The 11,623-nt window shown below is 39.8% G+C and overlaps 1 protein-coding gene across 1 annotated transcript in view; it reads left to right on the top strand.

The window, feature by feature from the left end:
• Positions 1–11,623, top strand: part of LOC104983530 (cytochrome P450 2C31-like) — a 48,454-nt gene that overhangs the window by 24,013 nt on the left and 12,818 nt on the right. Inside the window, exons 5-7 of the mRNA XM_010832964.1 lie at positions 1,810–1,986; positions 2,921–3,062; positions 6,369–6,556. Coding sequence (XP_010831266.1) covers positions 1,810–1,986; positions 2,921–3,062; positions 6,369–6,556 — 507 coding nt within the window. The remainder of the gene's footprint in view (positions 1–1,809; positions 1,987–2,920; positions 3,063–6,368; positions 6,557–11,623) is intronic.

The raw sequence follows: 11,623 nt of genomic DNA, 5'->3' as shown, positions 1-11,623 counted from the left end.
GTAAGATATCGAAATCACCTAAGTGTCCATTAACAGATGAACAGATAAAGAAGAAGTGGTACACACACACACACACACACACACACACACACACACACACACTGAAATATTACTCAGCCATATAAAAGCATGAAATTGTGCCTTTTATACAGCATGGATAGTCCTCGCAGATATTATGGTAAGGGAAGAATGTCAGGCAGACAAAGACAAATATCATATGATTTACTTCATATTTAGAATCTAAAAATTAAAACAAACAAAATAAAACAGAAACAAATTCATAGATACAGAGAAGAAACTGGTGGTCCTCAAAGAGGAAGAAGTAGAGGGATGAATGAAACAGGTAAAAGGGATTAAGAAGTATAAACTTCAAATATAAATGTAATAAGTCACAGCGATGTAATATACAGCATAAGGAATAGAGTCAATAACATTTCAATAACTGTATGATGACAGATGATTCCTAGGTTTATTATGGCAATCAATTTGTAATGCATGTAAATGGTGAATCACCATTTTGTATGCCTGAAACTAATATAATACGTGTCAACAGTTAATATATTTTCATAAAGATAAATGTAGAAAAAGTGTATGATCCCTGCACACTGTTTAGGTGACTCTCTGTAGACACGTGTGTAGTGTAAACTGGGATGAACACTGGAATCTACCTCTGTCACTAGTTTTGTGACTTAGACTGGTTGACTAACCTTTCTGTGTCAGGAGCCGCGTTAGGCATTACTGACAAAATGGAGGCACGGCCCCAACCGCCTCTCCTCATCTCGCAGGCACGGTCCCAGGGTGAAGGAGTTAGGACTTGTGATTCTGACTTGTTCTTTCCTTTCTTTGGTTGAGTTGGCTGGAAAGAATGTTAAGGTGCTCGAGAGAAGCATGAGAAAGCACAAAGCCTTCTGCGGTTGTGCCCAGAAAATAATCTATAAAATAACCATTGACATTTGTTCAAGGATCTTTACAAAGAATGTCCCAGGATGAGCACGTAGGCCTTAGCTTGAGGCCATGGGAAGGATTGTTTTCTGAGACCTGTTTGTGAGGGAAATATTTATGGCAAAAGTAGTTTGCTGAGTTTAGGGCTTAGGGATAATTAAGAATAGCTAGAAGCCTTTTTAGGAGATAGTGATCTTAAGATGCTGGGGCAAACAGGATTTAGAAAGATAAGAAATAAACGGAGGAATATGTCTTGAGTTACAATGTAATCACAAGTAAGTATAGGACACATAAGAGAAAGTAGATAGTAGATAGTAAAGCCTGAGATTCTGAGAGAATCGCTGAAGCAGGAACTCTGTTTGTAGGACAACAATGATTTCTGGAGACAGTAAATCTGCGTGGGGGAAACTGAAAATGTCAAACCTCTGACTTAATGCTTTGGTCAAAGTATAAAAGAGAACCTGAAGCTTGAAATAAACATGTAGTTCCGTACTATGAGTTGGAGACTACATCATCGTCCGCTGACACCGCTCACCCCTTCAGGCTGGTTCCCTGGCTGCTGGAGCTGGACTCCGGCATTTCTGAACCTCAGTACCCTCATTTGGAAAGATGTGGTATGATCCTGAATTTCTTCAGAATTATAGTTAGGAAAATAACTCTAATGATTTTGAAATTAGTTGTTAATTTGTGCATACTCTCATTCAGGCCATTTTATCAGTTCCCTTTCCTTCAAATCCCAAATGGGTTCCAGTGCAAGAACCATATCTTACTTATCTTTGTTTGCTCATTTTATAGCAATATGTCTGCACCATAATATGGGCTTGTAAATGTTTGCTGAATGAATTGACTGTTTCTTTTCTTTTTCAGCTCTACAATGCTTTCCCCTCTTTACTACATTATCTCCCAGGGAGTCATAACACATTATTTAAAAACATGACTGAGCAAAGAAAGTTTATTTTGGAGAAAATAAAGGAACACCAAGAATCCTTGGACCTCAATAACCCTCAAGACTTTATTGATTACTTCCTGATTAAAATGGAAAAGGTAAAATGGGATCCAGACTTGCTGCTTCATCTTTGTAGGTGGGGTGATGTGATGCATGGAATAGCTTTGTTCTTCTCAGTGGAATCAGTTTATTAAAACAAATGCTCCTTCTTAAAGATATATTCATTGCAACCTATTGTTGTGCAAACCATACTGGATGTCTTGAATTATTTCTGCATTGTCACTGAAAATTGCTTGGAAGTGTTTATATTTACCATGTTAAAGCTGGTTCTTTATTTGAGAACAGATTGAAACACACACACACATTCAAGATAAGTGATAGATGGTATATTCTCTTTCATTAAATAAATTCCATGAATGGGTGATGTAAGAAATGAGAGAAGGCAGAAATGGATGGGAATCTAGAAAGGCTTACTCTTGGAAAGACAGTAGAAAACAGATGAAGTAGGTTTTGAGGATTAGCAGAGATGATAAAACTGGTTCAGGGAAAGATAAGTGCAGTGATGAAGTGGAATTTTTACAGAGATTGTCTTGATAGTAACTGAGGAACTGTCGTGGGTTTAATGACTGATGAATTTGGGAATAGTGTTTCAGTTTGAGGATAGGTGGTTCTGAAGGCCTGAGTGAGAAATTCAGATATGATGAAATTGACAATAGATGCCTGAACTGATGGTGAGTAGCAGTGATGACTTGATAAGAGTCAGGTTAGATAGAAATTACTGAAGAACTGATATACTCCAGTGGGTGAGAAAGTGAGGAATCAGAAAGGACTTGGAAGTTTAACTCTGGTTATATTTTAATTGAAGAAATTCTAACAACACATCTAACTTTACCTTCATCTGTAACATTCTCTAATGTTTGGCTTAATTTGTCAAATAAGTAAACTTAAACAATTATGTTGTTTTATGGAATTATTGTAAGTTACTTGTAAGTTGCTTTTACTTATCATGTAATCCTAATACATCATTGCCAGGAGAAACACAATAAACAGTCTGAGTTTACCATGGACAACTTGATCACCACTCTATGGGATGTGCTTACTGCTGGAATAGAGACAACAAGCATCTCTCTGAAATACGGACTGCTGCTCCTGCTGAAGCACCCAGAGGTCACAGGTAGTATCACAGATGATGGACAGGATGAAATTCTGGTTAGAAATTGGCAGGCACTGATGACTTTTCTACTTTTCATCTGCCTCGAAGATGTCCAAGAAAAACTTCCATCCTTAGTACATCTTCCTATCATTGTATGAATTGCATTTAAATTAGAGTATAGCAAAAAAGGAGAATGAAATAGTTAACCAGTAGCAGAGTTATGGAGGGCAGAGGTCACTGTCCTCCCTACTGTGGTGGAGTATCCTTGATTTGCATCAGGTCAGGTGCAGTAGGGCTTCCATGGTGGCTCAGATGGTGAAGAATCTTCTCTACAATGATATTGCTTGATAAGCCTTCCAAGTCCACATAAATGTACTTTTGTCAAAAGTTAATTCTACTCAGATGCATTTGCAATGGAAGATTGACTCAACAAAATCACAATCTTTCTTCATCAAAAAACCTCACTCTTTAAATTAAAAGTGAAAGTGAAGTCACTCAGTCGTGTCCAACTCTTTGCGACCCCATGGACTGCAGCCCACCAGGCTCCTCTGTCCATGGGATTTTCCAGGCAAGAGTATTGGAGTGGGGTGCCATTGCCTTCTCTGTGAGGATAGAGACTGTACCTTTTTCCTGTTTCCCTGGTTCGCAATAACAACATCATTCTGGTGGGGAAAGCAGACCAGTTTTGGCAGCCCTGGTGGGAAAGGTGGATCTCGCATTTACCTAGGTTGTGGGCGGGAGGACCCTCTCTGGAGGGAATGCTAAACGGGTATATATGAGTGAGACAGGAGGCTCTGGGTTCACACACCCCCATGACAACAGGGAAGGCTGGGCTGGGTGCCCTGCCCTTGAGTTTCTGAGCTGGGCTGGGTGCCCTGCCCTTGAGTTAAATTAAAAAGTTATACACAAAAAAATCTGTTCAAATACACCCTTTTGGTCAAACAAAATTTCCTGAAAAATGTAATTTCTCATCCTCCTTTTTTTCTTATTCAATCCTCATCTAAGAGAATATTTCCTTTACTCTATCATGCTTTGTGCTTTGACCTATTAAGACACTTCTATTTTTATTTTTTTGAGTTTCATTGTCTTACAATGTTGTATTAGTTTCTGCTATAAAACGAAGTGAACCAGTTATATGTATATATATTTACGAGCTTCCCAGGGGGTGTTAGTGGTAAAGAACTCACCTGCCAACATGTGTGTGATACATAAGAGATGTGGGTTCATTCCCTGGGTTGAGAAGATCCCCTGGAAGAGGGCATGGCAACCCACTCCAGTATTCTTGCCTGGAGAATCTCATGGACAGAGGAGCCTGGTGGGCACAGTTGAAAGGGTCACAAAGAGTCAGACATGACTGAAACAACTTAGCACTATTATAAATCTATATGCATATAGATTTATAATGGTTGTATCTTTTTGTTGGATTGATTCTTTCATCATTATGTAATGTCCTTCTTTTTTCTCTTGTTCCATGCAGTCTTTGTTTTAAAGTCTATTTTGTCTAGGAATTGTTTCCTCAACTTTCTTTTTCTTCCATTTGTATTCAATACATTTTTCTAGTGGAGTAGCTGCTGGGTGATGGTGGGTGGGGCTGGGTCATGTGGCAGCTGGTTATGAAAGCCCATGGGGTCCAGTCTAGTGCTGGCCCTCTGGTGGTTAGAGCTGGGTCCAGGGCCTCTTCCTGAGATGGCTGGCAGAGAGTTCTGGGGCTTCCTAGAATTGGGTGTCAGTTTGCTGTTGAGTGAGCCTGAGACCCAAGATGTCTTCTAGTGGTGCTGACCTGCTGTTGAGTAGGCTGGATCTTGACATGGTTGGCTGCAGGACTGCTGTGGTCCTGGGGCTGAGGTTGGCCTGCTAGTTGGTGGATCAGGCCCCAGGAGTCTTGAGGATAGTACCTGCCTTCTGGTATATGAGGCCATATCCTGGCTTCTCTGGCTGCAGGGTCTTGGGTATCTTGTTGGGGGGAGCCAGATCCTGTGTTCTCTGGCTGTAAGACCTTAGGGGTCCTGGAATTGGAGTTGGCCTGCCCGTTGTCTAAAGGGGGGCCCAGGGAGACCAGGGGTTGGTGTCTCCCAATGGTTGAGAGGAGTTGGGTCCAGGGACAGCTGGGGGTCAGGGCTGCTATAGTAACTGGCATGCTGGTGGGTAGGACTGTGTCCCAGCCCAGCTAGCTACTTGGCCTCCCACATCCAAGAATGGGTGATAACCGGCTGATGAGAAGGGCCAAGGTCTGGCACTAATAAACCACAGGGAAGATTCTAAAATTGCACTCACTATCATCCATGTCCATGTGTTGGGATGAGCTCTCCAAAGTAGCTGCTACCAGCATATGTGTTCTGGAGGTGAGCCCCAACTGTCCTGTGCCTCTCTGGGAGCCTGTCCAAGATCAATAAATGGGTTTGACCCGGGGTCCTTTCAAATTACTGCTCCTGCTTCTGGGTCCCAGAGTGGGTGAGATTTTGTATACACTCTTTAAGAGTGGAGTCTCTACTTCCCACAGCTCACTAGATCATCTGAAATAAGCCCTGTTGGCCTGCAAAGCCAAGTGCTCTGGGGGCTCATCTTCCTGGTGCAGCACTCCTGGGTTAGGGAGCCCAGTGATGGGTTCAGGACCCCTCACTCCTCAGGAAGAACCTCTGTAATTGTAATTATCCTGTTCATGGGTCTCTTACCCCGGGGTATGGTCTTAACTGTGCTATGTTTCTGCTTCTCCTATGCATCTCATGATTCCATCCTTAGATCTTTAGTTGTTGAAGAACTTTCTCTTAGACTTCAGGTTGTTCTTATTGATAGTTGCTCTGTAAATCATTGTATTAATCATTTTGTAATGCTTGTGGGAGGAGGTGATCTCAGAGTCTTTCTACTCTGTCATCATGGATATTCTCCCTTAACTTACTCATTATTCCTATGTGTTGAGTCAACCAAGCATCTTGTTCAGTTGGTCCATTTATTAAGTATTTACTGCATGGAGTACTTCTACTCTCTTAGAACCTTTATAAAATAAAACTGACATAAACAAAATGGTTAAACTGCATGATGTGAGCCTTTGAGATCCCACATCCCTGAGTTTATTTTAAAAAATACACAAAGGAGAGAATCAGAATTGAGAAATGAATTTCATGATGTAACTGTGCTTTATATATATGTGTATTTAAGTTTCTAATGAAATTCCAATTTGCCCATGACATTGATTCTATATCATTTTTTCCCTTGTAGGGAAACACATGTAATTTTTCCTTCTCTCCATATCCTACCACAATGTAATCATGATTAAGAAGATAAAATATCTTTATCACTTGACATAAATTCTGATTTCTACCTTGCCAGCTAAAGTCCAGGAAGAAATTAACCGTGTGGTTGGCAGAAACCGGAGTCCCTGCATGCAGGACAGGAGCCGCATGCCCTACACAGATGCTGTGATCCACGAGATCCAGAGATACATTGACATTGTCCCCAACAACCTGCCCCATGCAGCAGCTCAGGACATTAAATTCAGAGAATATCTCATTCCCAAGGTGAGAGGTATTTCATCTATACTCCTCATTAAGACTCTTAGGTTTCAACTATCACAGCAGAAGATGTATAGATTGCCTAATTGTCTATATTATTACACAGTCATATCTCAGGTATTTCACCCGCTGACCACATGCTTCTTTCCTTTTAGTTTGTAGATACATTTTAATAAATATAGTAGTACTTAGACTCCCACAGGATTCTCAGTAAATTGTTAGTCCCATATTCTGCCTGTTCATTAGGCTAATCTTCTGTCCAACCCTTATATTCCAGTGTATATTTTATTACTCTTACCACTTAATCAGTAAGCACCTCCTTATCCGTTTCACTTGTCAAAAGTCTAATGCAACAGTTTTCTTCCTCCCTACCTGCATTTGAGCTACTGATCCCTTCTGGAAGACCGTGCAGCCCATCCGGGTAATATTTTAGTCACCAACTCAATCAGTTCAGTTTAGTTCAGTTGCTCAGTCATGTTTGACTCTTTGTGACCTCATGAAGTGCAGCACGCCAGGCCTCCCTGTGCATCACCAACTCCCAGAGTCCACTCAAACTCATGTCCATCGAGTCAGTGAAGCTATTCAACCATTTCATCCTCTGTCATCCCCTTCTCCTTCTGTCTTCAATTTTTCCCAGCATCAGGGTCTTTTTGAATGAGTCAGTTCTTCGCATCAAGTGGCCAAAGTATTGGAGTTTCAGCTTCAACATCAGTCCTTCCAATGAGCACCCAGGACTGATCTCCTTTAGGATGGACTGGTTGGATCTCCTTGCAGTCCAAGGGACTCTCAAGAGTCTTCTCCAACAACAGAATTCAAAAGCATAATTTCTTCACTGCTCAGCTTTCTTCACAGTCCAACTCTCACATACATACATGACCACTGGAAAAATCATAGCCTTGACTAGACAGACCTCATTGGCAAAGTAATGTCTGTGCTTTTTATTATGCTGTTTAGGTTGGTCATAACTTTCCTTCCAAAGAGTAAGCGTCTTTTTATTTCATGGCTGCAGTGACCATCTGCAGTGATTTTGGAGCCCCCAAAATAAGGTCTGTCACTGTTTCCCCATCTATTTGCCATGAAGTGATGGGACTGAGTGCCATGATCTTAGTTTTCTGAATGTTGAGTTTTAAGCCAACTTTTCTACTCTCCTTTTCCACTTTCATCAAGAGGCTCTTTAGTTCTTCTTCACTTTCTGCCATAAGGGTTGGGTCATCTGCATATCTGAGGTTATTGATATTTCTCTCAGCAATCTTGATTCCAGCTTGTGCTTCCTCCCACCCAGCGTTTCTCATGATGTACCCTGCATATAAGATAAATAAGCAGGGTGAAAATATACAGCCTTGACATACTCCTTTTCCTATTTGGAACAAGTCTGTTGCTCCATGTCCAGTTCTAACTCTTGCTTGCTGACCTGCATACAGGTTTCTCAAGAGGAAGGTCAGGTGGTCTGGTATTCCCATCTCTTTCAGGATTTTCCATGATTTATTGTGATCTGCACAAAGTCTTTGGCATAGTCAGTAAAGCAGAAATAGATGTGTTTTTTTTTTTTTTTTTTCTGGAACTCTCTTGCTTTTTTGATGATCCGGCAGATGTTGGCAATTTGATCTCTGGTTCCTCTGCCTTTTCTAAAACCAGCTTGAATATCTGGAAGTTCATGGTTCACGTATTGCTGAAGCCTGGGTTGGAGAGTTTTGAGCATTACTTTACTAGCATGTGAGATGAGTGCAATTGTGCAGTAGTTTGAGCATTCATAATTAAATAATCAGTTCTTCTTTTTTCTTTATTCTCTCCTTCCCTGTTGGCTCCTTTCTATTAGCATTTACACATATCCAATTCTCTTGTGTCTTAAGAAAAATTTTCCCAAAATGTGGTGGGGTGGTCTTAAGATGGCGGAGGAATAGGACGTGGAGACCACTTTCTCCCCCACAAACTCATCAAAAGAACATTTGAACGCTCAGTAAATTCCACAAAACAACTTCTGAATGCCGGCAGAGGACATCAGGCACCCAGAAAAGCAGCCCATTGTTTTCGAAAGGAGATGTTTTATCAATGGTGCTGTACAGATGGAGAAGTCTTTAGGCTACTGTAAAAATAAGACTGAAAACCAGAAGCAGGAGGCTTAAGTCCAAATCCTGAGAACACCAGAGAACTCCTGACTAAAGGGAACATCAATCGACAGGAGCTCATCAAACGCCTGCATACCTACACTGAAACCAAGCACCACCAAGGGCCAACAAGTTCCAGAGCAAGACATACCAAGCAAATTCTCCAGCAACACAGGAACACAGCCCTGAGCTTCAGTATACAGGCTGCCCAAAGTCACTCCAAACCCATTGACATCTCATAACTCATTACTGGACACTTCATTGCACTCCAGAGAGAAGAAATCTAGCTCCACCCACCAGAACACTGACACAAGCTTCCCTAACCAGGAAACCTTGACAAGCCACCCATACAACCCCACCCACAGTGAGGAAACTCCATAATAAAGAGTACTCCAAAAAATGCCAGAATACAGAAAGGCCACCCCAAACAGAGCAATATAAACAAGATGAAGAGACAGAGGAATACCCAGCAGGTAAAGGAACAGGATAAATGCCCACTAAACCAAACAAAAGAGGAAGAGATAGGGAATCTATGTGATAAAAAATTCTGAATAATGATAGTGAAAATGATCCAAAATATTGAAATCAAAATGGAATCACAGATAAATAGCCTGAAGAGAAGGATTGAGGAGATGCAAGAAAGGTTTAACAAGGACCAGGAAGAAATAAAAAAGAGTAAATATATAATGAATAATGCAATAAATGAGGTCAAAAACACTCTGGCGGGAACAAATAGTAGAGTAACAGAGGCAGAAGATAGGATTAGTGAGGTAGAAGATAGAATGGTAGAAATAAATGAATCAGAGAGGAAAAAAGAAAAACGAATTGTGAATAACCAACAAATCACAGAAGAAATCAAAAAAGAAATCAAAATATGCATAGAAATGAATGAAAATGAAAACACAACAACCCAAAACCTATGAGACATGTAAAAGCAGTGCTAAGGCGAAAGTTCATAGCAATACCTCTTGAGGCATACCTCAAGAAACAAGAAAAAAGTCAAATAAATAACCTAACTCTACACCTAAAGCAACTAGAAAAGGAAGAAATGAAGAATCCCAGGGTTAGTAGAAGGAAAGAAATCTTAAAAATTAGGGAAGAAATAAATGCAAAATAAACAAAGGAGACCATAGCAAAAATCAACAAGCCAAAAGCTGGTTCTTTGAAAGGATAAATGAAATTGACAAACCATTAGCCAGACTCATCAAGAAACAAAGGGAGAAGAATCAAATCAATAAAATTAGAAATGAAAATGGAGAGATCACAACAGACAACACAGAAATACAAAGGATCATAAGAGACTACTATTAGCAATTATATGCCAATAAAATGGACAACGTGGAAGAAATGGACAAATTCTTAGAAAAGTACAACTTTCCAAAACTGAACCAGGAAGAAATAGAAAATCTTAACAGACCCATCACAAGCATGGAAATTGAAACTGTAATCAGAAATCTTCCAGCAAATAAAAGCCCAGGTCCAGACGGCTTCACAGCTGAATTCTACCAAAAGTTTAGAGAAGAGCTGACACCTATCCTACTCAAACTCTTCCAGAAAATTGCAGAGGAAGGTAAACTTCCAAACTCGTTCTATGAGGCCACCATAATCCTAATACCAAAACCTGACAAAGATGCCACACACACACACAAAAACTACAGGCCAATATCACTGATGAACATAGATGCAAAAATTCTTAATAAAATTCTAGCAATCAGACTCCAACAACACATTAAAAAGATCATACACCATGACCAAGTGGGCTTTATCCCAGGAATGCAAGGATTCTTCAATATCTGCAAATCAATCAATGTAATACACCACATTAACAAATTGAAAAATAAAAGCCATATGATTATCTCAATAGATGCAGAGAAAGCCTTTGATAAAATTCAACATCCATTTATGATAAAAACCCTCCAGAAAGCAGGAATAGAAGGAACATACCTCAACATAATAAAGGCTATATATGACAAACCCACAGCAAACAGTATCCTCAAAGGTGAAAAATTGAAAGCATTTCCCCTGAAGTCAGGAACAAGACAAGAGTGCCCACTTTCACCACTACTATTCCACATAGTTTTGGAAGTTTTAGCCATAGCAATCAGAGCAGAAAAACAAATAAAAGGAATCCAAATTGGAAAAGAAGAAGTAAAACTCTGACCGTATGCAGATGACATGATCCTCTACATAGAACCTTAAAGACTCCACCAGAAAATTACCAGAGCTAATCAATGAATATAGTAAAATTTCAGGATATAAAATCAACACACAGAAATCCCTTGCTTTCCTGTACACTAATAAGGAGAAAATAGAAAAAGAAATTAAGGAAACAATTCCATTCACCACTGCAAAGAAAAGAATAAAATACTTAGGGATATATCTACCTAAAAAACAAAAGACCTATATATAGAAAACTATAAAACACTGGTGAAAGAAATCAAAGAGGACACTAATAGATGCAGAAATAAACTTAATTGATCAGAAGTATCAATATAGTGAAAATGAGTATACTACTGAAAGCAATCTACAGATTCAATGCAATTGCTATCAAGCTACCAACGGTATTTTTCACAGAGCTAGAATGAATAATTTCACAACTTGTATGGCAATACAAAAAATCTCAAATAGCCAAAGCAATCTAGCGAAAGAAGAATGGAACTGGAGGAATCAACCCACCTGACTTCAGGCTCTACTATAAAGCCAGTCATCAAGACAGTATGGTACTGGCACAAAGACAGAAATATAGATCAATGGAACAAAATAGAAAGCCCAGAGATAAATCCACACACCTATGGACACCTTATCTTTGACAAAGGAGGCAAGAATATACAATGGATTAAAGACAATCTCTTTAACAAGTGATGGTGGGAAATCTGGTCAACCACTTGTAGAACAATGAAACTAGAACACTTTCTAACACCATACACAAAAATAAACTCAAAATGGATTAAAGATCTAAATGTAAGAC

Source organism: Bison bison, unplaced genomic scaffold, assembly GCF_000754665.1.
Source record: "Bison bison bison isolate TAMUID 2011002044 unplaced genomic scaffold, Bison_UMD1.0 scf7180017862979, whole genome shotgun sequence".
Classification (NCBI taxonomy): Eukaryota; Metazoa; Chordata; class Mammalia; order Artiodactyla; family Bovidae; genus Bison; species Bison bison.
The sequence above is the reverse complement of the archived record's forward strand: the minus strand, read 5'-3'. Positions and strand labels throughout refer to the sequence as shown.